The sequence below is a fragment of the Sporobolomyces koalae genome (assembly GCF_050403365.1).
Source record: "Sporobolomyces koalae JCM15063 DNA, S_koalae_JCM15063T_v1_ctg32, whole genome shotgun sequence".
Taxonomy (NCBI): Eukaryota; Fungi; Basidiomycota; class Microbotryomycetes; order Sporidiobolales; family Sporidiobolaceae; genus Sporobolomyces; species Sporobolomyces koalae.
In genome coordinates this window covers 2,818-25,498 of record NW_027481739.1, presented here as the reverse complement: position 1 = coordinate 25,498, position 22,681 = coordinate 2,818, and the positions used below count along the sequence as shown (strand labels likewise).

The following is a 22,681-nucleotide window of genomic DNA, read 5'->3' as shown; positions in this document are numbered from 1 at the left end:
TGTTTGCGCTTCTATTGGGCGAATTTGTAATTTCGGCAAGTCGGGAACCGAGGTTGCCGCTTTCTCCTCCGCGCGCATCGCTCCCGCGCAACTCTCTCCGCACCTCTCGATCGTCTATCGCTCAACCATCGAACTCTTTACCCACCCCACCAAAGATACTTGAAATTTCGATTGTACGCCAACTGTAGGACCACAAGACGATGCCAGCCCCCACCAACGACTCGAGTTCGTCTTCCAACAAAGGCGACTACGACGCTGTCCGGCGCGAGATCGCGAAACTCATCCCTCAGCCTGGATACGATGATGGTAGTGCTGGACCGGTCTTTGTCAGGTACGAGCACAACAACCCCGATCAGATCCTCGAACCAACCGAAACTGACTCTCTCGGGCGGGGGGCGGGGCGCGGGATTGAATCAATTGCAGGCTCGCTTGGCATGCCAGTGGTACGTACGACAAGGAGACCAACACGGGAGGATCGAACGGAGCTGGTATGAGGTAAGAAACGCCATGCCAGTCAAGACATTCTTGCGCATGAAATCACCGTCTGACGTCTCAGACGGGTTTTGTTTGCTGCAGGTACGAGTGCGAAGGAGGCGATCCGGCCAAGTGAGTACAAGCCCATTCTAGGGTCGTTTTCTTTAAATGCTCATTGACGAAAACGTTGCGCCTTTTTCCCTTGTTCGCCAGTGCTGGACTCGAACACGCCCGGTTGTTCCTTGAACCCGTCAAGGAACAGTTCCCGTGGATCACGTACGCCGATCTGTGGACCCTTGCAGGAGTCACCGCGATCGAAGAGATGGGAGGACCGAAAGTCCAGTGGAAACCAGGACGAACTGATTTCGTCGACGACTCCAAGGTCCGGGCACACGTTTTGCCTCTCACTTCCCATCGCTTCGATGCTGACTTCGCGATGGAACGGTGTGAAAACTCGAACAGTGTCCTCCACGAGGTCGATTGCCTGATGGTGCACAAGCCGAGGAACACCTACGATTCATTTTCTACCGCATGGGATTCAACGACCAAGAGATCGTTGCCCTCTCGGGTGCACACTCGCTCGGAGTAAAGCTTTTCTCCTCTGCTACTTGAGGGATCAGAACCCTCCTATCAGTTCTGAGAATATTGATGCCCTTTTCATGGACGCTGCAGCGTTGTCACGCAGATCGATCTGGGTTTGTTGGTCCGTGGTCGGTCACGCCAACCAAGTTCAGTACGCAGTACTACAAGATGCTGCACAAGTTCAAATGGGAGAAGAAGGAATGGGAAGGACCGATTCAATACAAGAACGAAGACCTCGGAGAAGAACTCATGATGCTCCCGACCGACCTCGCGTTGATCTCGGACCCCAAGTTCAAGAAGTATGTCGAGATTTACGCTGCGGATCGAGATCGGTTCTACCAAGATTTCGCAAACGTGTTTGCCAAATTGATTGAACTCGGAGTCGATCGTTCCGAACCTGTAAGTTTTTATCATTTTGATCTCGGACTCTTTTTGCAAGAATCAATTGATTGCTGACGAGCATGCTTTGACAGTACGAGGCAGCACCTCAGATGTCGAAGGAAGCAGGAGAGAAGAAGGAACAGGAAGCGAAAGCAAAGATTTGAAGAATACCATACCCTTTCCAACCCTACTCTTCTCTGTCTTTTTGTTATCGTCTGTACATCTCTCTATACATGCAACTGTCGAATTTGGTGTCACCCTCGTGCTCGTATTACACTGTCGATGCGATTTACCAATCGAGCTCTCTTTGCTAATCTGGATCGATTGCATCGGGGTCCTCTGTAGACGGACGGGATAGATCGCCCTTCTACGCAACCACCATCTCGACCTCGCGAGATAGATCCAAAGTTTCGAATCCTCCTGTGGGCAACGCTCCGATTGGACTAGGTCTGAAATTTTGGACGAATTCCCATCCAGAACCACCAGTCGTCGCTGTCGTTGTTGTTGGGATCGATACAGGATCTCCTGCATTATTGATCGTACCCGTCATCGAGTTTGAAGCCTTTTTGTTTCCCCCAAGAAGCCCTTTTTTCAGTTTAAAGTCAAAAAGAGAGATTGGTAGAAAGGGATTTGCTCACGAGTTGTTTCTCGATTTGTTCAGCTCGATGTAGGATGGTTTCCAATACTCGATCAGTTTCTTCAACCTTGACGCTTTCAACCTGAATATCGAGCACAAAAAGGTGAGTCTCCGGTAGAAGAGAAGAAAGAGATTCGAATCCAAAGTGGAAAGAGAAAAGACATACGAAAGTAGATGAACTGGTTTCAAGGTTCGTTCGAACGACTTGTAACAGAGGTTCGACTCGATTGATCAAGGTCGGCATCGAGTTGATCGTTCGTTGCAAGATTGAATCGACGAGAGCGATTGACCTTGAATGAATTCACAGGACAACCGACAGAGGGTCAATTCAGGATCAAAAAGGTGGGGTTCTGGTCAAATGGAAAGGAGGGGATTGCAACGTACGATGGAGTTGCAGCGATCAAACACGTTTTGACAATCCCTTGAACTACTTCTCCTCCTCCTGAACCGTCTTCGAGTTGTTGTTGACGATCTGGAAAGGGCAAGAGGTGCAAGATCCAAGCTTGCAGAGTCAAATGTACGGTAGGATCGGGTTGATCTTGTTGGGCAGGAGAATGGTCGAAATTGTTCGGATCTGTGGTTGTACTGCTACTACACAGGATCTCGACCATGCGTGCGATCAACACATCGATGAACGTGTCTTGATCTTCTTCATCCGGTTCCGCTGATGGGGTTGAGGGTGCGAACAATGTTTCGTCGAGGAACTCGAGCAAGGGAGTGTAGAGCTCGACCAGGGTTGATGACAGCTGTCGAGATCGAGTCGAAGGACGTTTCCTTGGGAGAGAAAAAGGGGTGAGCGACGTCGGGAACAACAGAGAAAGAGGAGATGGTTTTCACTTTTTCGCCAACGGGATCAACCATCCGGGTTCGTCCACTAGGATTGCCGCGACCGTCTCGATCGCACGTTCTCGAGTTCTTGTCGCCGTCACTCGTGCGAGTCCATTCGGGTTTAACGATTTCCTCGATGATGTCGAAGGAGAGATCCCGTTGTCGATTCCCCATCGTTCGAGATCTCTCCACACTCGTCCCAACTCGTTCTTGACTTTGCCAGCTTGGGAAGCGTCCTTTTGTAGAGATTTCGTCAATTGTTTGTACGACTCGAGGGATGCGAGGAACGGTTCGAGCGGAAGAGGGGGTAGAGTTGAACTCGTCGAAGTCGAAGCGGTGCCTGGGGTGGAAGCGAGCGCTGGGAGCCAGTAATGGCCGTACAGCCAATCGAGAGCCTATAATATGAGGTTTGAGCGCCTGTGCTTGTATAGCGAGAGAATATTGAGTGATTCACCTCGCGAGCTCCTTGGCGCAAGACGGGCAAAGCGGGTAATTGTTCGTGAGTTGCATGGTGACGCAATTCGACAAACCACAAGGGCAAACCGAGTTGAGCCGCGAGAGACGAGATTGAACGTGCATAGTACGCCGTTTGGAGAGGATCGACGAGCGAATTGACAAAGCTTTTTTTGCGGAAAAGGGTTGACGTCAATTTCCAGTTGCGTTTTGCCCGCGTCGGTCGAAGAAGAAAGAGTTTACCGGATGAGGGTCATCGAGTAACTGAGACGCAATTCGTGAGCCGAAGGTCGAGTCGACGCCAAGTCGGAATCGAGTAGAATCAGTCTCAGCAGGTGAGCGGTCGTCTCGACGGCACTAGGACATTGAGCCCTCGACTGGCACACTGCAATCTGGTGGTATCTCGCGAGAAGTCAGCTCGGAGATACGCGAGCGAGGAGTAGACAAGTTGACTGAACCCTAGACAAGCCGCCGAGTTGGCGTGCGCGGTCCCCTTCAGACGCAAACAGGTCGCTGAACACTTGTTCGAACTCGGTCCTCGTGGTCCAGGCCGTGCGATGTGGCAACACCATGGTTTGGCGAGGATCTGAGCGGGTCTGATGCACGAAGCGAGGCCCAGTCGGAGGATGTATGCGAGCCCCTTTTTCTCTCTTTTTTTTTTTCTCTCTTCTCCTCCCCGGTTCGCGTTTTCCTCTTCTTCTCTCTCCTCTCTCACCCGCTCGCTTCGCCTTCGCACGAAGCGTACCTACTCGATCTTTCTTTCTCTCACTCACTCTCACTACTAGCTAGAACCATGTCTGGATACGGAGGATACGGTGCGTCGTGATTTCGCTCGCCCCCTTTCTCCCTCGCGTCTGCGTTGGGTCACTCCCTGCGCGCGTGACTAGTACGCGCAACGACTGACTCGAGATACGTGTGCAGGTGGTGGTGGCGGCGGCTACGGCGGAGGCGGAGGTGGCTACGGAGGAGGCGGAGGCTACGGTGGCGGAGGAGGATACGGCGGTGGAGGAGGTTACGGTGGAGGAGGAGGATACGGAGGCGACCGCAGTACGTACCTTGACCTTGACCGCGCTCCATCTCGCCCTAGATACTGACTCGAGTCTCTGACCTAGTGAGCAACCTCGGAGACGGTCTCCGTGCCCAGAACTGGGATCCGGCCTCGTTGATCAAGTTCGAGAAGAACTTTTACGAGGAGGACAAGCGTGTCGCTGCCCGTTCCGAACGCGAGGTGACCGAGTACCGTCGCGAGAAGGAGATTCAAATCTTCGGCAACCACATCCCGAAACCCGTCACCAACTTTGACGAGATGAACTTTCCCTCGTACATCATGGCCGAGATCAAGCGGGCTGGATTCACCCAACCGTCCCCGATTCAGTGCCAAGCGTGGCCGATGGCCCTCTCGGGACGCGACCTCGTCGCCATCTCGGCTACCGGTTCCGGAAAGACCATCTCGTTCGCCCTCCCCGCCATGATCCACATCAACGCTCAACCCCTCCTCTCGCCCGGCGATGGCCCGATCGTCCTCATCCTCGCCCCGACCCGTGAACTCGCCGTCCAGATCCAGGAGGAGTGCACCAAGTTCGGTTCGTCGTCGCGCATCCGCAACACGTGCGTGTACGGAGGTGTACCCAAGGGAGGACAGATCCGTGACCTCCAACGTGGAAGTGAGATCGTCATCGCGACCCCCGGTCGTCTCATCGATATGCTCGAGTCGGGCAAGACGAACCTCCGCCGAGTCACGTACCTCGTCATGGACGAGGCTGACCGCATGCTCGACATGGGATTCGAACCCCAAATCAAGAAGATCCTCGAACAGATCCGTCCCGACCGTCAAACCCTCATGTTCTCGGCGACCTGGCCCAAGGAGGTTCAGCGTCTCGCGCACACGTACCTCAAGGATTTCATCCAGGTCCAGATCGGTTCGCTCGAGCTTTCGGCCAACGTCAACATTACCCAGATCGTCGAGGTCTGCTCCGACTTTGAGAAGCGTGGCAAGCTCATCAAGCACCTCGAGAAGATCTCGTCCGAGAACGCTAAGGTCCTCATCTTCATTGCCACGAAGCGAGTCGCCGACGACTTGACCAAGTACCTCCGACAAGACGGATGGCCCGCGCTCGCGATTCACGGAGACAAGCAACAGCAAGAACGTGACTGGGTCCTCGGAGAGTTCAAGAGTGGACGGAGTCCGATCATGATTGCTACGGATGGTACGTTCTCTTCTTCCTCTTCATCGTCTTCGTTGAAAAAAGTCTTGACGAATTATCTTGCTGTACATAGTTGCTTCTCGTGGTCTCGGTAAGTTTTTGTTTTCGTTCTTCCTTCTCTCACTCTCTCTGGACGCTCGTGTTCGTCCCCCCATTCCGACGGTCTCGGTCTCCTGTTCTCGCTCTCTCGCCTCCGCCTCGGTCCGATCGACATTTTGCGACTGTCGACTTTCACCTTCATCTTCGACCCGACTCGTCTCTCGCTCCTCTCGACTGCGACTCGACTCACGATCCTGCTGCGACTTTCGACAACCTGCCCTCCCTCGCCGCACCTCGGATCGCGTCCTTCAAGGCCTCTTCGCCGAGAATTGCGACTGCCTTTCTACCGGAACGATGTCGTCGAGATCACTCTTCTTTTTCGAAAAGAGGGTTTCTCGATTTGTCGTCGTTCGCCGGGTAGAGAATCAGCAGTTCATAGTTCTCGCCCAAGAGTGTCTCCTTGATAGACACCATGTCGCGGTTCCGGTTTGTGCGCGTGTGTGTATCGAGGATCTCGATTCGTCGTTCGCTTCGCGACGCGCGTTTCGATTTCTTTTCGAAAACACACATTCGGGGTTCGGTAGCAGCCAGCAGCAGCTTCGCAATGCAACACGTTCTTCAACCTCATCCCCTTTCGCTTCCCCCGGTCTCGTCTCGTGAGGCTGAGCCGAGAAGAGCGTCGCGTCTGCGGTCCAGTTTCCGAGGTCGTCCAGGTGTCTAGGAGTCTCCCGAGATCATTTGCGCGCGCAAGCGAGCAGATCCGGGTTCCTTGATTGCACTTGGTTACGGGCTCTCGGTCATCCGGGTCGTCGTCTCGTTCGAGCATTCTCTCTCTCTCTCAAGAGGTTCGATCCTCTTGCGTTCAAGGAGAAGCGTCTCGCAAGATGATGCTCCAGCGAGCAGACTCTGAACGCGCGCGATCGTCCTCATCTTTGACGGACTCGATTCATCCTCTCGTTTCCGACTCGCGACCTACCCTACTTCTTCCTTTTCCCTCCCAACCATCGATCCTTTCCTCTCTCTCTCGACTTGCGACGATCCGCCCGAGCGAAACACAGAGAATTCAGAACCGTCCGGAGATTGGGTGTTGGAGCGAGCGACCTCTTGGGAGCATGGCAGAAAAACTAACTCGTCTCCTTCTCTTTCTCTTGCCTTTCTCGCAGATGTCAAGGATGTTGGATACGTCGTACGTCTCTGAATCATCTCCCATCCTTTTGCGATTCAGGAGCTAATCTTGAGACTTGGCTTTCCAGATCAACTACGACATGCCGAACCAGATTGAAGATTACATTCACCGTATCGGACGTACCGGTCGTGCTGGAGCCAAGGGTACCGCGTACTCGTACATTGGAGCGGACCAGGGCAAACTCGCGAAGGACCTCGTCAAGATCCTCGTCGACGCGAAACAAGACGTGCCACCGCAACTTCAAGAGATTGCTCACTTTGGTGGTGGAGGAGGAGGACGTGGTGGAGGACGTGGTCGTGGTGGGTACCGAGGTGGAGGAGGACGTGGTGGAGGAGGAGGAGGAGGAGGATACGGCGGAGGAGGATACGGAGGAGGAGGAGGAGGATACGGCGGAGGAGGAGGAGGAAGGTGGTAAACATTGCCCCTTTCTCTCTTTCTCTCGCTCTTCTCCCTGGCCTCTGTACATCCTATCGCTCAGGTTGTTACCCCTCGCTTTTTTCGACATTCCTCTCGAGACTATTCTTTACAAGTTTTCCTACTTCTACACGACTCTGGATTCTCTTCTCTAGACACCGTTTTGTTTCTCTCTCTCGTTTTGTAACATCAGTGTGCTTCTTCTACTACATCATCATTATTCAGCTGTTTGAAGACAATCGCAATCTCTTTTAACATTCCCTCTTTTCGATTTGCTCACGCGAGCAACTTTACCGTTCGAAGCACTATTCTCTGGATACTGGGTTCGCTATGACAGGCGCAATCGACTGAAACTGTCCTGAACCCTCGCATGCGGATTGTCGCGGCTTTGTCGAGAACTGCTCTGATTCCGCCTACGATCCCGATTCCGATGCTTGCGAAATAAGTCGATCGTGTCGTGCGACATTAGACCTGACCCCGCTGCTCAGAGCTGGCAGTCTTGGCTTTTCCGTGCGCGAAACTCGACAAAGACCTGCCTTAAGAGCGTCATTGTGACGATTTCGCACCATCCCGAAATTACGCAGTTGTGGCGCTTTGATTCGCCAGCGGTCGTCACCGAGTTCAAGAACGAGGCTGACAAGAACGAGGCTGACAAGAATGACTTGTGTATCGCAAGTCAAAGCCATCGCAGGAGAGCTTTGTAAGCAAGGAGCAACCAAGGTCCATGCGTAACAATATTGCGCGCGGCTTGCGTTCGACTCTCGGCTCATCGATTGATACTGCAGCCCAGGTTCAGACTCTTGCGCTCGAGCTCGCTGTAGTTGCAGCATTAGCTCGAAAAGCTGCGGCCCAGACCCATATCATCTTGATGCTCTTGACTTTTAGCTTGGCGTCTTACGAGTCTCAAAAGGACTCGCGTACAAGTCGTCTGTTACAATCGCTTCTTGCACTGTGGGTACACGTAATTAGGCGGCGTTTCTTGAGCAACTTTTGCATACAAGGCTCTTTTTACTTGGAAGAAGAGAAAAAGGCGTAGATGAATCGCTGCTAGGGAAATTCCGTTCTGTTCACTTCTCCTTGTGCTCAAAATCCGTGCCACTCTTTTCAAGTTTACGTTGGAAAGAGAAAGGGGATGAGAAGAAAGGTTTTCCCGGCGAGGAATTCTCTCGCAGACATGCTCGAGAACCACAGGAGAAAACCCGAAGTCTTTTACTCGACAATCTAATTACAACAAGTACTGCGTGATAAGAAAAAGGTGCACCTCTTGTACTCCCAAGAACATCGACGACGAGGTTCAGTGCTTTCAGTTCAATCGAACTCCGTCGACTTTGCTTCGAACTTTTCCAAACAAGTCTTTCAACCCGTCCCGTGCGGCATCCGTTGCGGCTTCGAGCGTGTTGCCTACTCGTTGGTCAACGTTGAGCGAGACGGGACCGAGATTGAGTGCATAATTGTTCGAGGCAGTCGACGATGCAGCAGGAAGAGGTACCGGGGTCCGCGTTGAAGTTGTACTTGGTGGACTTGGGCGTGACAAGGTTGGGGGACTAGTGCCGATAGGTGCTATCGTTGAAGCTGGGAACGAGAAGGAAGCATCTCGGACCATTTGCAGGAACCTAAACCAGCAGATACGTCAGGGTTAACACACGACATGAACGAAACAAAAAGGCAGAACGTGACTCACATCTTGCTGTTGAGCACGCAAGTTCCGCCCAAGATGATTCTCGTACCGATCCCGATCTGTCCGTTCCCATCTCTCGAACCTGTAGCAGCAGGTCCAACCGAGCTCGACAATCCTTGACCCGCTTCAAACTGTTGGTTCAGTTGAGCGACATATCTCGCTTCCTCGTAGGTCGTGCCTCCAATGATGAACACGATAATGTCCTGCGGTCTGTTTGCAAGCGAAAGCTCCCTCGTCAGAAACTCCTGTCGTCGCACATCAAGCACGGCGGGAGCCTTACCTGGGTTGACCTCCTCCTCCTACCCCTGATGTAGAAGATTGCTGGTACAGTTGGCCTTGACCCATCGTTCCTTGAGCGGGAGGATCGACGAACGGATAACTTGATTCCTTGAGCCTGCCCCTCAACAAGAGATCGAGAGTCTCGGCCAAATGCGGTTTATGCTGCGTGTAGACATTCTCGACGCCCTGATATACGACCCGGATCAGTTTGGGTAGATGGCGAGCAAGAGAGCGGGAAGTGAGAGAGCGCGCGGGGACTTACTTTGAGCCCTTTGAGTGCGGATTTGCCTCGACTGAAGAAATTCTCGTTCGAAAACAGATCATCTTGTCTCTGATCGGCTCCCGCGAAGCTCAACATGATGTTGACCATCTGGAGACCCCGAGAGTCATCGAGATCAGGTTCTCTGCGCGCGCGGGTTCAGGGCAAAGCGGAAGAAGGCGCTCACCTCGGCATCTTCGACGCCCTGTCTCTGCAAGAGTTCGACAATCTGGTGGATCTGGTTCTGAGGTAGTTTCTGGTACCTCAGCGCGTACAGAATCGCGAGTCTCAGTTTCGACGCTTTCGAGATTCCTCCTCCATTTTCAGCACTCGGAGCCTCGATCGCACTTTGTACCGCCTGATGGGATCGAAGCGTAAGGATCCAATGAAAAAAAAAGAAGAAAAGAGAGAGAGAGGGAAAGACTTGCCCGCAAATCTTGCGAGTGACTCTCGTTCGCGGCCAAACTTTGTTCGAGCTCGCTCACTTGAAGCAGTTGGCGTTTCTCAACCAGCCTCGACAGCTCTCCCACAAGCGCAACGTGTTTCGATACGTTCGAACCGAGTTTCTTGAACTCGGGATACTCGTCAATAAACCTTTTTTACGTTTTCGAGGAAAGGGGGAAACTTGTCTCAGCTTGGAACCATGGATCCAGCGAGCGAGAGGAAGAATATTACCGTTTCATGTCTTTGACAGTCTCGAGCTTCTTTCCGGCTTGACTCGATTTGCCATACTCGTTCACGTACTCGCTTAGATGCGCACCGAGATCTCCGAAATTGTCGTACATGGTCTTTTTGAAGAATTGATCCTGCTCGGGAGACAAGACGAGTTCCTTGAAAGTACAGGTACGATATGTGCGTCAGCCTCGGAAAGAAGCGCAGAGAAAGAACTCGTACTTTGAGTTCTTCGCGAATGTCGGGAGCGTCCGAGAGGGATACTCGACCGTTGACGATCCCGAGTTCCTCGTGCACCATGCCTTGGTACGTCCACTGAGTCAACAACGGAGTGACCGGATCGTTCCTGCGATCCAACAGGACCAACACGGGTTGTTTCTCGCTCCTACGAAACTCCCACAACCCTCGAGACTCGTCGGTGCTCGAAGCTGAGGCAGGCGAGTTGATCGTGCGTTCGAGATCTTGACCGAGTCTCGCTGCAAGGCTTGACATGCGTTCGTACCGGATCACGGGTTTCTTTTTGAGCGAGAGCAACAGCGCCGTGAGACTCGACAGATGCAGGTGGTAGCTGGGAGAGTTTGGAGACCACTCTTGCGGAGTTGAGCCGTACAACGGGTACGTGCGAAAGGTCGGGTCGGGATGCAACGGAGTCGGCACGATCGACAGCGAGAAATGGGACGAAGTCAGGGGAGAATAGTCGAGGAAGTACTCTTGAACTTCTTGCACGAGTTCGAATCGATCGGCTTCGGCCAACCGTTCAATCTGCATCTTGGTCAGACAGTTTGTAAAGTACAACCAGTACCCGCCGTATTTCCCCTGCGCGAGTTCAAGTTCGCACGCCGCGATCGATTCTTCCGTCGGTCTCAGGATTGCTACGCATTTGAGATGCGGGAGCCTCTCTCCTGCTGCGGACGGGGTCGACGCAGTGGGAGGATAAGCTGCAGTGCCGGTCGATCGTCGTGCGGGATTGTCGATGCGATCCGTCAGGTAGATCTCGTGTTGCAGCAGGTTTGATTGGGTCGTGACCAAACTGACGATCGGAGTCTATCACGATGAGCGAGGGTTCAGTACGAGCACACATGGACGCGAGAGAGAGAAAGAGCGGTTACGGTGTCTTGATCGAGCAAGAGGATCTTGATGCCTCGAGTGTTGGTCACGATCTTGTCAAGGTACTGATGCACTGCCTTGAAGCAGTCCATAGTTGAACGGAAGCGGTGTGCGATGAGCAGCGAGCGTGACGGCGGCCGAGAGTGGGGATCGCTTCTCTCCTCACACAGCGGGGTTATCGGTTCGTTGCAGCCGCGCTAGAGTGTATGGCGCGTGTGAGAGATCCGGGACCGGATTCAGGCTCGATGATGAGAACGCGAGCAATACACAATCGTTCAACATGCGTTTATGAAATTGTATTCAAAGTCTATTCTATGCAATCTTGACCATGACGTGAAAGTGGGCCAATCCGGGCACCGATTGCAATCTAGGGGGATTCGCAAACCTAGAGCGCGAACGACCAAAAGTCAGAACCTCGCACGCACAGCAACAGCAGCGAAGAAACGGGTACCAAGCAGTTTCCGAGTCGGGCCATCGCCAGCGTACAAATTTGGCTATCTCTCGACCTGGTCCGCGCTCCTGTGGTTCTAGCTCGTTCGAGGTGATTGTTTGTGTCGCCGGGTCGATCAGACCGGACACTCCGTTCGTTTGGACAAATTGCCAACTGTCGCGATCGTCCGAGTCGTCGTCGCAAAGATCTGGGTGAAATAAGGGCGAGTTGACCCACACGACGTAATGTCTGGGTTCAATCAAAAGCATTGATGAGTCTCTCTTGTGATACTCCAAGATGCAAGGATACTCAACTGGATATCGCGCGGGATTGAATACGTCCAGTCGTTTAATCTCACCCTCCAAGTCTCGCCTACATCGACAGGACGAGCTCGTTGCGGCCGATCAAAGTGCCAGTACCCTCGCTCGGACGAAGTAACGGAGAACGCGACTTGATGTTTCAGGTAGCGCTCGACGGACCCCCAAGTCGAGCGTACGAGCGGGTTGAATTCGCACGCATAAATTCGTTCCAATCGAGGGTGACGGGTTAGCTCGCCCAGCCGTCTAGTCTTGAGACAAATACGAGTCAGTGGCAGCCCAAATCGTCCAAGAGAGAGAGAGGGATGCGGCACCGAGGATCATTGATCGTTTGTTGCAACTCGAGCCACGTGCGGTGTATCGGCTCATCGGACAACTCGCGGGACAGCTCGATCGCACGTTTAAGCAACGCGTCAATTTTGGCTTGAGCATCTGCGTCGACCATCTCGACGAGTGGGAAATGCCGAGTGCCGGGCAAACGGAAAGAGGGGGAACGATCGTGTCAACTACTCTTTCTCGTTGTTCCTTCGCATCACTGCACGATGGATCCAACCCCGCCGACAGCCGGTCCATCGTCGACACGAAGTGACGCTCTCGACTATTCGCGGTACTTGCTGCAACCGACGAGTGCGTTCACTACTTCGTCCCGTCTCTCACTTCGCTCGTCACTGACTTCTGCAAGCGCACGCGACGCACTACTCGTAGATGTTCATCCTTCGTCGCTGAGTGGTACCGACGACCTCATCTCGTTGTTTGAACTCGATACCTTGTACAACACGTTCCTGCGTCCGTACCTCCCTCCGACCCCGACCACCACCGCAGCAGCAGCAGGCGAACCCCCAAGCAATGCCAACTCGCCCAGCGTCGTACCCCCGACGGCCATCAAAGGTCAGGTGTCGATCAAAGGCAAGGAGAAGCAAGCTCCCGATTCTCCCGCGATGCCGACTCCGGGAGGGTTCAAAATTACCCTCGGAGGAATCAAATTCACTTCTGCGGGAGAAGTTCCCACCGCGAAAGTGAAACGGGTCAAGATGGAGAAGAATTACGCGCACCTCGTACAAGACATCCTCGGTAAGCAACTCTCGGTTTACTCACTGTTTGCGCAGTGTACACGACACACATTCTGACTCTGTGGACGTGCAACTCGAAAGGGAGAAATTCAATCAAAAAGGACGAGTACTTGACGCATTTGGTCATGAATCCGGATCCGGTCCCATGTCCGCCTCTCACCGTGCCCGATTCAACCCTGTTGCGAGAGGCGTTGACCCTCAAACCAGGTCAACTCGCTGGGTTTGACATGACCGTCTGGGAGGATGCGACGGGAGAACCAGGAGAGAAGAAGCGCAAAAAGAAACGGAAACAGCAACTCCAGCCTCCAGAAGGCGATCCAGGTGTAGCCCACAAGAAACTGAAGCAATAAAAACATAGATTCTTCTAGACATTTGAAATCGGGGTCCCGGTGACACTTGTCGTGCTGAGCACACATTCGATCCCGAGTTCTTGACCCTCGCGTTCAATCTTGCTCACATGTCTCGCTCGGTACCATGCTTCCTCTTCCTCCTCTGGTTTGACTTTGACCCATTCCAATTTGAGCGAAGCAAGTGCTCGGGGCACCTCGTCTGCTGATCTCAACCATCCAAGAACGTCTTCGGTCGAGATCGAGAACAAGCACTCGGCTTCAAACTTGATGAGCGTTCGTGGCAAATCGTTCAACGTCGACATGCCAGTCGTGATCGGGACGGAAGGATATGTCTCTCGAATCGAGAGGTGCTCGAGGACTGTCAACTTGTCGACGAGATCACGGACGAGAGTACTCGGATCTTCGCTGATTTTCGAACTCGAGACTGATGCCGGCGCAAACAGGGTCAACGAAGTGAGGGTTTGACCAATTGGTGCGAGCGCGAACGGGATTGACGACAACGGAGTGTCGTCGTCGGAAGGGCCGATCGACTGGAACCCGATCGTCAACGAACGGAACCCTGGGTTCTTGCACAGCAGGATCAAGACCGAGAGGGTGTCTTCGTGCATGACTTGGTCGACTCGAAGCGATTCGATGCGACTTGACGGTGGCGCTTTCGTCAGGTTCGAGTACAGTCGCGATCCGTGCCAGTCTCGGTCCATCGCGGCACCTTTGAACGTGAGGTGCTGGAGCATGGGTTGCGATTCAACGAGAGCATGAATAGCGCCAATCTCCCACCAGCATCGGTGACTAGTCCAGGTCGAAATGGTGCGGGGGACTGAGCCGACCACGAGCGGGTATTCGAGCGAAGTTGTCGAAACGGTTTGTACATCCCATTCAGATCGAGTCAGGTCTTCCTCGAACCGTTCAAGATGAGGGAGGAGATTGACGAGTGCTTGCAGGGACGACATGAATGACGCAGGGTTTGCACCGAGCGGAACAATCTCGAGTGACTTGACTTGGCCGCCTCGTACAGAGTCGAGGCTCGCAACGAGCCGATCGACTCGAGCAACCGAATCAATCACGATCGAGCCATACAAGATTGGCTCAATGATCTTGTGGTACGCTCGCGAGACTTGAACTAGCGCCGCTCGGGTCGCTTGATCCGACTCGATTGCGATTCGTTCAGTCACTCGAGCCTGGTCGAGCTTGGGTACCGGTTTGGGGGTTTCTCGTCTCTTCCTGGTCACTGACGGGGTCGATCTCGCTCGACGGTGTTGGTAGTCGTCATCGGAAATCTCCGGGGGAGCGGAAGCCATCTCGAGGGCTCTGCGACTCTCCTCGGTTCGAATGGCCGGTTGTTCGAGTCGAGCTCGAGAGCGATGCGAGCGGGTGCGGTCAGTGCGGGGCGATTGCTCATGGTCGCTCACGTCGGCACGCTTCGAAGCGTTGGGTATCGATATCCTCCTCGTCGTTGTCGAGGCGAAGGGATTACTCAAGTCAAGGCTCGAGACGGGACGCGAAACGGGAAGCGGGCGAGAAGCAGGTGATCGAGAAGAAGCAAACGACCTTGCGGCACTTGCAGGGACGTCATTTTGAGGTGAAACCTGGTCATCTCGACGATCTGTGCCGTTCATGGTGGACGAACGGTCGTTTGCGGACGAGGGGAGAGTGTCTCTTGATTGCTCGACGAGTTTGATGGTGGGCAACAAGTCTTTCAGGCTGCGCTCGACGATCCCGAGTGCGAGTGTCCCGAATTGATCCTGACGCGTGCAATCGTGCTTGAGGATGTCTCGAGTGCGATCGAGACGGTCAAGAGGGATTTCGACACGCTCCTGCACGGAACGGTCTTCTTTCGAGGGCCTTGCAGTCGGAGCCATATCTGGAGGAACAGAATCAGCAAAGAGAATGCCGTAGCTGCCTGGGATACAACGTACCTTGGATCGTCTGGATGAGCTTGCGATGGGGGAAAGACAAGAAACGAGCGGACGCAGAAAGGGAACGAGGGCAGTGCGAAAAGCGATCTGAGCGGGGCCGGAGTTGCCGCAGGTCCTTGCAACGAACACGTCTCCCTATCAAACCGCCACACAGCAGGAGGCTGACCAGAGCTGCAGAATAGCCTCGGACAAGACCCAGCATCAGAGCTCGAACCCGAGCGAGAAAGCCTCCGAGCGAGAGCTCTTCCGCGTCGACATTAGCACACTCGAGTCGACTCTCGCTGACTACCGATGAACAGCTTGGAGTACGGGAGAAAGGGGTCGGGGTACCCAAGCCGGCCTGAACGTCGACGACCTTCGGAGGCGCAAACACCATGCACTTCGTGCAGACAAAAATCGATCTCACCGCTCGCTCGATCGCATCTTGAATGCTTAGGTCACCGAGACCAACGAGTGAGCGAGAGGACCGTCAGAGGCGAGCTGAAGTCGCTCGCAGCGCAACTCATGAATTGGACGTGCCGGAGCGCTTCTCGAACGCAATCACGCCCGCAAATGCTGCAGGATCAACCTGCTAGCAACCAGGCGAACGCTGCACACCTGCCTGATCGACGCGCCCGACGACCCGGGGCAGCTCTCGACCTCGGATTAGAGTGACGGGTTTCGCCGCTTCAGGAAATTGTCGCGCCCACGCAGTCCTGCTCAACGCGGCAACTGCTTCCGAACCCGGCCATGTCGCACGTCGATCCTTTGTTCATTCAGCGTCCCTGGCTTCCCACAGAGGCCTCTGCCTACGCTCTAGCTACCTAGTGCTTTTTCATTTACCCTCTCGCCTCGCCTCGTTTCTCTGTCTTCGTCCACTCCGCTCTGGCAGTTCTCGCGCTCGGTTGCTAGCCTAGCGCACCACCCCGTCGACCCGTTCGTCACTTACTCCGACTACTCCAAGGTCTCGCCGTCCACAACCGGTGCCGCTCTCTCTCGCCTTCGCCGCAGCGACCCGGTGCACCTCGCCGATCGACCCTCTCTCGACCCAATCTTCGCTCGTTTCTGCTTCAACGCTTGCTGAGCCTGACTTGGACATTGTATCAAATTCCTCGATTCACTCAGAACCATCGGAATCCCTCGACACGAATCATGCGGACCGCTACCCTTGTCGCCCTCTCGCTCACGACCGCTGCGACTCTCGCATCCGCCAAGAAGGATGAGGGCGGAGCGCTCGAAGCCTTGCTCGAACGCATGCAGACCAAGAAGCACGAACAGCACGACAAGCGCGCGTTGAGAGATTCGTCATCCGAACTCGACTACTCGGACAAGGGTGCTTCGTACCACGGGGCCACAAATTCGTCCCCTCGAGCGCACCGTCAATACGCCGCTGAACACAAGGGAGACAAGAAGGTCGCGAAAACTCTCGGTCGCCCGCACCCTGTGCACGACAGCAGCTCGTCGTCGGATGCCAAGTCTCGTAAAGGATCCAACGCTGATTCTGACAAGCATTCCAAGAAGAAGGGTGAGTCGAGACCCTCATGTTCGCTCGGGGAGCAGGGTATCCTGATCAACCTCTTGTGGGGCAGGTCAAGAAAAGTCTTTTGGCAAGAAGCATGACGAGAAGCGATGGGTTTGGGGAACGGCCATCATTCAGGACGACACGCCTGCTGCGTCAGACGTCCCAGCGATCGGCCAGAACGCCAACTATCTAATCCGTGAGCTTCGTTTTCGACATTTCTCCTTTCATTCTCCCAGAGCCATGCGTCTGAACAGCTTGTATGCGGTTGTGTTTAGCTGCTCCCGTCAACACGCCAGACGCAAACCTTGTCGCGCCTTCGTTCCCGCCCCTTGTCGCGCCGTCGTTCCCTCCGCTCTCCGTTGCTTCGACTGAAGCGGTTATTGCTCCCTCACCCTCGTCGTCCTCGTCCTCGAGTCAGACTCCTCCCGCTGTCTCTTCGTCTTCGAGCCAAACGCCTCCCGCGGCTTCGTCGTCCTCTGCCGCAGCGCGTCGATTGCTCGCGAATCGCAAGAAGCCTGCTCACACGACCACCCCTGCCGCCGCGCAGACTCCGGCCGCTGCCAAGGACAAGCGATACATTTGGGCCACGTCAATCATTCAGGATGGAGACGAGAACGTACCTCCCGTTGGAGACAACGCCAATCTGCTCAGCAGCGGTAGTGAGCCCGGTATTTCATTCGCTCTTGCCCGATGTGTCTTATATGACTGACCCGCCTTTTACTCTGCAGCCACGATCGCTCTCAACACGCCCGTAGCGCAGCTCACGCCTCCGTCGTTCCCTCCTGTCGCCGCCACGACAACCTCGAGCGTCTCCGTCCCAGTCGAGACTCCGAGCACTGCCGGACAGGAAAACGGTGCCGAACAGGCCGCACAGATCGTCGCTTCGGCATCTTCGACTCTTTCGGCTGCGGTCGCAGACCTGACTTCGCCTGCCACGGCGATGGTCGGAGGCCCTGCGATCCAATCGCTCCTCGTCAAGATTCAGTCTGAACTCGACGCGCTCGCTCAAGTCTATCACCAGGCTACCGCGACTCAGGCTGCTGTCGATGCGGCCGCCGAGACCTCGCCTGCAGAGAACGCAAAGAGGTGGGTATGGGGCAAATCGATCATTCAAGACAACAGTCCCTCTTCCGGCCTTCCTCCGATTGGACAAAACACAAACTTGTTGAACCCCTCGATCCAAGTGGCGACCCCTACTGCGACGCTCGTTCCTCCTACCCCGACGGGCAAACTCTTGCCTCCGAACTTTGCTGGCCGAATCGGACTTGCCACGGGCAACGGATCTGCCCCTCCGGCCACCGACGTGCCCGTTCCTCCCGTTGCTGCAGAGACCCCAGTCGCTCCCGCTTCGCAGTCTCCGGTCGCTATTGCCGACACGCTTTCGCCGGCAGCTTCGCCTGTGTCGTCCCCGGCCATTTCGCATGCGCCGCTACGCAACAGAAAATCTGAAGCCGACTCGATCCGTTCGGTTCGAGATGCCGCGGCGCACAAGACTAGCGCCGCGCTCGAATGGCACCTCGTCAACCAGAAGCGCAAGGTTGGTGGTATGGCCAAACAGCACAAGAGGCACTGAACCCTCTCCCCTCTCCACACTTATACCAAGATACCCCGTTCTCTCTTTCTCTTTCTTGCTGCTCGTTTTTTCCTCCATACATTTGTGACCCTCTGTCTTTGTCTCATTTCTCACCGAACAACTTGTAGCGCCTGGACTTCTGACTCTCTCTCCCTCTCTCTGCCCTTAAAATTCATCATGTCTCCCTTTGTTCTATTCTGCAATATTTTTCTATACCGAGATCTATCATACTGTCTAGCGAGAGATACACAGCTCGGACCGCGAATCAGAGGCGCGCACCTCGAGCGATGATCCCGACCACGAACCGATGACGCACACCACCAGGGTCTTGGTCGCGTTCGTCCTTCGCGCTAGACAGTAGCCCGGCCGCTCGAACCTTGAGGGAGTAGTAGCTGTTTGCGCGATCAAGTCGGCCGCAAGAAATGGCGCGGCGAGGTTGGAGTCGAGGTGTCGGATATCTTGTTGATCAAGGTCTACAGACGCCTACGCGGGTGATCCGCTCGCGTCAAAGAACTTGCAATGTTGTCTGAGTGATTGGCCAAGATGCAGATGATGTCAGATAGGTGGTAGAGACGGCTCGAGACGGGCGGGGGTTGAAAAGGGAATGAGTGCTATCCAGCGCTGCACAGGCGCTGCACAGACGTCTGTACCATCTCTGTCCAGCCTGGACAGCTCAGTCCCAAGAACAACATGGAACAACTTGGTCAAAACAATTACATCATACCCACTACTGCGTCAGATCGACTTCAGGCTCGCACCCTCTTCCTCTCAATCTTCTCAACTAGCCATGCCTCGCCCTCTCCAACCGACTACTGCCGACAATCAACCTTTCGATATTCCGGTGAGTATACCTATCTGTATACGTCAGGATCGGTTGACTGACTCTCGGTCGCTACAGCCTGACAGAGTTGTTTGCGACTGCTTGGTCTGCGAGGATCTGCCCTGGCCCAATCGTCTACTGACGCGGAGAACCCTAAAGGCGCATCAAAAACGGGAGAGACTCCGACTTGCATCTCGATTCCTCCAAATGGTACAGGAAGCAGAGGCCGATCTTCCCCCAGCTCCTCAGAACGCAGCGGACGACCACGGGGACGGCACAGGCGAAAACGCAAGTCTCTCCGCAGCCTGCGAGCCGGAACACGACAAGGACTACCATCCGATTCAGATCACGAAGCAGCGCCAGCTCGAGGAACCGGAACCCGCATCCGTTTCCTCGAAGCGACCGCGTCTCGAGGCACCCGCTTCGGCTCTCGCTTCGACATCCGCTTTGACTCCCGCTTCGACTTTCGCTCCAGGTCCAGGGCGACCACCGTTGGAGCGAATCGATCAGAACTCTCTCCCGGTTGAAGAACAAGGAGGCGGAGGATCCGCTCCGGAGACCATCGTCAGCCTCGCACCTCGAAAGGCGACGGCGACCACGGACCTTGTCGAGTCTCTCACTGTCTCCAACAATCGGATCCTCGAGGAGCTCGAAGAAGTCAAGCACCGTCTGGCTCAATCGGATGAACGACACAACAAGCGAGACCGAGAAGAGCGGAAAGAGAAGGACAACTCAAAACTGGTCTCGGCCACGATTCAAAAGCTGGAAATGATGGTCGCGGCTCGAGACAGACAGCTTGACGAGATACGGCGGGAAAATGCGCACATCAAGACAGATTTAGGCAGACACGAGATTGCTAGGCTCAGATTAGAGGAAACGGTCAAGGGCGTCAAACGGGATATCGCGAAGTTACAGCAGGCATTCGACGAGAGAGAGGAACGTGCAGGGGATGAAGGGGCTCAGAGACAGAATGGGGACCCTCGGCACGCGCAGACCCCGGGTACGGTTCCGACTCTACATCTTTTGCTCGAGAGACGCTGGCTGATTTTCGGCGCTGCTTATTCGCAGACGCGTTGAAAATTCCTCTTCGTCTCAAAAAGATCGTGCATGAAACGTTCAAGAAGCTCGCCCCTTTAGTCGATTCAGACCCGTTGCCGGCTCGCTTTCCCGAACTCGACCCCGACCTCGTTTCCGACGATCGACCCTCATGCCTTCACGGCGAATGGCTACCCGACTTCTCCCTCACCGTGCAGGAGTCACCTGTGAACGCTCGCTTCGCTCGAGCGGTGCTCGACAAAATGGAGGAGGACACGCAACCAACGTCGAACACTTACTCTCCCGAACTCAAATCTCGCGCAATCGACTCGCACTTTCTGACGCTGCACGTCAGATACGGTCGACAGCTAGCAGAGGAGTCGACAGCACGTTCTCGCAGGGACCTGGCACCATTTGATCGCCTTCGAAGGCGCCGAGCACGCAAGACTACCAAGTGTAGGATACGCACGAAACTGTACGATGCACAGCAGCAAGAAGCACTGTCCAATCTCGACACAGCCCATCAACAAGGAGCACTGTCAAATCTCGATACAGCCCATCCGCTTACCCCCTTCCTCGATCCATCGTTCAGAGACGCGCTGAACCCCGACTACATGAGCTCGGAAGAAAGCGAGGTCGACAGCGCGACGCCGTGGAGATCGAAACCGACGACAACTCTTGCCGTGGTCCGCCCAAGTTACCGTTCTCACAAGCTCAAGAAATTTTTCAAAACGCTCGACGCATTCCAGGATACCTCCCGGCGCCATATCCCTCGACGGGAGAAAGCGCAAGCAGAGGACCGGGTCCCTCCGGAGGACGCAAGCTGGTGGATGATCAGCCACAAGTATCATGCAGAGCTTAACCAACCATCTAGTATGAAACGGAAAACATACCGGGGCGAAAAGATGCGAGATGCGGATTCGGAATCAGAACAGGAAATAGAGTGAAAAAGCATATTCCGATTGACATAGATATCAACGGCTTGATTGCTCCTGTTTCTTGGAGATCGAAGAGCGAAGCAGTCAGAGTGTCAGCGTAGCAAGGCGACCGATCGAAAACAAATGCCACACAGACTCTCATCGCCACGGACCTCGTTGAGCTCAATCAACGGCCGCCACTCGCGTAAATATCGACGAGAGCGGAGTCGAAGACCGTCGTGATTCAGGTCAAGGTCGATTTTTTGCTGCAACGAATGAATGCAAGCTCAAGGCGTTCAGGGTTGACACGGATTGCGAGGGTGGAAACGACCTAACACTCGACAGTCGTTTCCGCTTACACTGATTGTCGACCCTAGGGCCCCATACCTTTCTCATCGAGCTACGCTGACGCCTACAGTCACGGGGCACGCTTCATTGAATGCCAGTCACCCGCCCGCTTGTATGCGAAACTGATAAATTTCGCCATCTCCTTTCACTATGCTCCACCTGACCAGCCTAACCTTGCTCCTGACCCTGACTCTTCCTCTTGTGCCGACACTCAGCTGAATAACTCACCTGGACCCGCAGCGAACTCGGCCCCCTCTGACTGTTTTCCCTTTTACCCTCTCTCGAGCTCGTGTATTCTCGACTCTGCCCACAACCTCAGGAGCTCCTTGCATTCGCTTACTCACTTACTCGCCTGTGGTCTCCCTTGCTCCTTCACACCCGGCCGGTCTCGCTGTTTGACCACATTACCGTTTCGACCTCGACTCCCCTTGTGGAACTCGCTTTTGCGCACAGTCTGGTAAGCCTCCACTGTGCTTTGCTGTCTCTCGCAAGCGTGTACCGTTGTTGAAGCAACTTGTGACAAGACAGTTGCAGGACGCGAGAGGCGAGAACGCAAGCTAAAGAGCTCGGTTGGGAGGTCCATGCGTTCGAAGTCAAGCTAGTCGCGGTGCTGTCGCGGGCTCGCGAACGGGAGTACGAGACAGTAGAGCCGCTACTAGTTCAAGCAGCGTGACGGAGAGAGACAGAAAAGTGAACACGAGCGAACACCCAAAACCGGAGACGCGCGTCACGTGACACACCGTCTCTCCGAGGCCTGCCCCCTACTCGCTCTCTCCCTTTCACCCTCTCCCGACCTCGCTCTCTGTCAACTCTGCGCTCGGTCTCCGGCTACGGCTGCCCTAGCCTTCTCACCTGTTTTCTTCCTTACGCCTCCCCACAACTTCGGGCTCGTTGTTCGACCACTCGCCGCCCTCGACCACGCTCCCGTCGCAGCACTCGCTCTCGACTCGGTCCACCCTTGCACACAGTAGGACTAGTTCCGACTTTGCCTTGTCAACTTACGCTCCGCCAAGCGCTGCGGTGCCCGTTGGCGCCGGTCGCGGTCCGCGTCTCGACTTGACTTTCTCGCGTTTGTCGCTCTCGACTCGGCTCGACTTGTTGGGGTTGTAGTGGTGCTGGAGTGGCCGTAATGTCTGGAATTTTTCGCTCTGGCTGGCTTCCTGGTTCGCTCTCTCTCCTGGCTCCTCTCTTCCCACCGTTTCCCGGTCCTC

General features: G+C 54.8%; 8 protein-coding genes across 8 annotated transcripts; 5 read left to right on the top strand and 3 right to left on the bottom strand.

The window, feature by feature from the left end:
* Window positions 1-200: 200 nt before the first annotated feature.
* On the top strand, window positions 201-1,601 carry CCP1 (cytochrome-c peroxidase; the record flags this gene model as incomplete). Its single annotated transcript, XM_076680099.1, has 7 exons — window positions 201-331; window positions 424-495; window positions 577-606; window positions 688-856; window positions 937-1,059; window positions 1,147-1,455; window positions 1,530-1,601. 7 exons carry the CDS (start codon window positions 201-203, stop codon window positions 1,599-1,601), a joined length of 906 nt encoding a protein of 301 aa, XP_076532732.1.
* Window positions 1,602-1,804: 203 nt separating this feature from the next.
* Window positions 1,805-3,927, bottom strand: LAS1 (rRNA-processing protein LAS1; the record flags this gene model as incomplete). The annotated part of the gene is made up of 8 exons (XM_076680098.1): window positions 1,805-1,999; window positions 2,076-2,156; window positions 2,241-2,364; window positions 2,459-2,848; window positions 2,912-3,297; window positions 3,357-3,522; window positions 3,599-3,747; window positions 3,814-3,927. 8 exons carry the CDS (start codon window positions 3,925-3,927, stop codon window positions 1,805-1,807), a joined length of 1,605 nt encoding a protein of 534 aa, XP_076532731.1.
* A 221-nt stretch (window positions 3,928-4,148) lies between these two features.
* DBP2 (DEAD-box ATP-dependent RNA helicase DBP2) lies at window positions 4,149-7,199 on the top strand (the record flags this gene model as incomplete). Its single annotated transcript, XM_076680097.1, has 6 exons — window positions 4,149-4,170; window positions 4,277-4,402; window positions 4,468-5,562; window positions 5,633-5,650; window positions 6,762-6,784; window positions 6,852-7,199. 6 exons carry the CDS (start codon window positions 4,149-4,151, stop codon window positions 7,197-7,199), a joined length of 1,632 nt encoding a protein of 543 aa, XP_076532730.1.
* Window positions 7,200-8,501: 1,302 nt separating this feature from the next.
* Window positions 8,502-11,285, bottom strand: VPS45 (Vps45p; the record flags this gene model as incomplete). Its single annotated transcript, XM_076680096.1, has 9 exons — window positions 8,502-8,811; window positions 8,880-9,086; window positions 9,157-9,341; window positions 9,418-9,525; window positions 9,602-9,772; window positions 9,843-10,008; window positions 10,090-10,244; window positions 10,309-11,130; window positions 11,196-11,285. 9 exons carry the CDS (start codon window positions 11,283-11,285, stop codon window positions 8,502-8,504), a joined length of 2,214 nt encoding a protein of 737 aa, XP_076532729.1.
* Window positions 11,286-12,482: 1,197 nt separating this feature from the next.
* Window positions 12,483-13,360, top strand: JCM15063_004313 (uncharacterized protein; the record flags this gene model as incomplete). Its single annotated transcript, XM_076680095.1, has 3 exons — window positions 12,483-12,567; window positions 12,646-13,011; window positions 13,092-13,360. 3 exons carry the CDS (start codon window positions 12,483-12,485, stop codon window positions 13,358-13,360), a joined length of 720 nt encoding a protein of 239 aa, XP_076532728.1.
* Window positions 13,361-13,374: 14 nt separating this feature from the next.
* Window positions 13,375-15,219, bottom strand: JCM15063_004312 (uncharacterized protein; the record flags this gene model as incomplete). Its single annotated transcript, XM_076680094.1, has 1 exon — window positions 13,375-15,219. One exon carries the CDS (start codon window positions 15,217-15,219, stop codon window positions 13,375-13,377), a length of 1,845 nt encoding a protein of 614 aa, XP_076532727.1.
* A 1,188-nt stretch (window positions 15,220-16,407) lies between these two features.
* Window positions 16,408-18,350, top strand: JCM15063_004311 (uncharacterized protein; the record flags this gene model as incomplete). Its single annotated transcript, XM_076680093.1, has 4 exons — window positions 16,408-16,780; window positions 16,845-16,973; window positions 17,053-17,433; window positions 17,506-18,350. 4 exons carry the CDS (start codon window positions 16,408-16,410, stop codon window positions 18,348-18,350), a joined length of 1,728 nt encoding a protein of 575 aa, XP_076532726.1.
* Window positions 18,351-19,377: 1,027 nt separating this feature from the next.
* JCM15063_004310 (uncharacterized protein) lies at window positions 19,378-21,152 on the top strand (the record flags this gene model as incomplete). Its single annotated transcript, XM_076680092.1, has 2 exons — window positions 19,378-20,170; window positions 20,239-21,152. 2 exons carry the CDS (start codon window positions 19,378-19,380, stop codon window positions 21,150-21,152), a joined length of 1,707 nt encoding a protein of 568 aa, XP_076532725.1.
* Window positions 21,153-22,681: the final 1,529 nt, after the last annotated feature.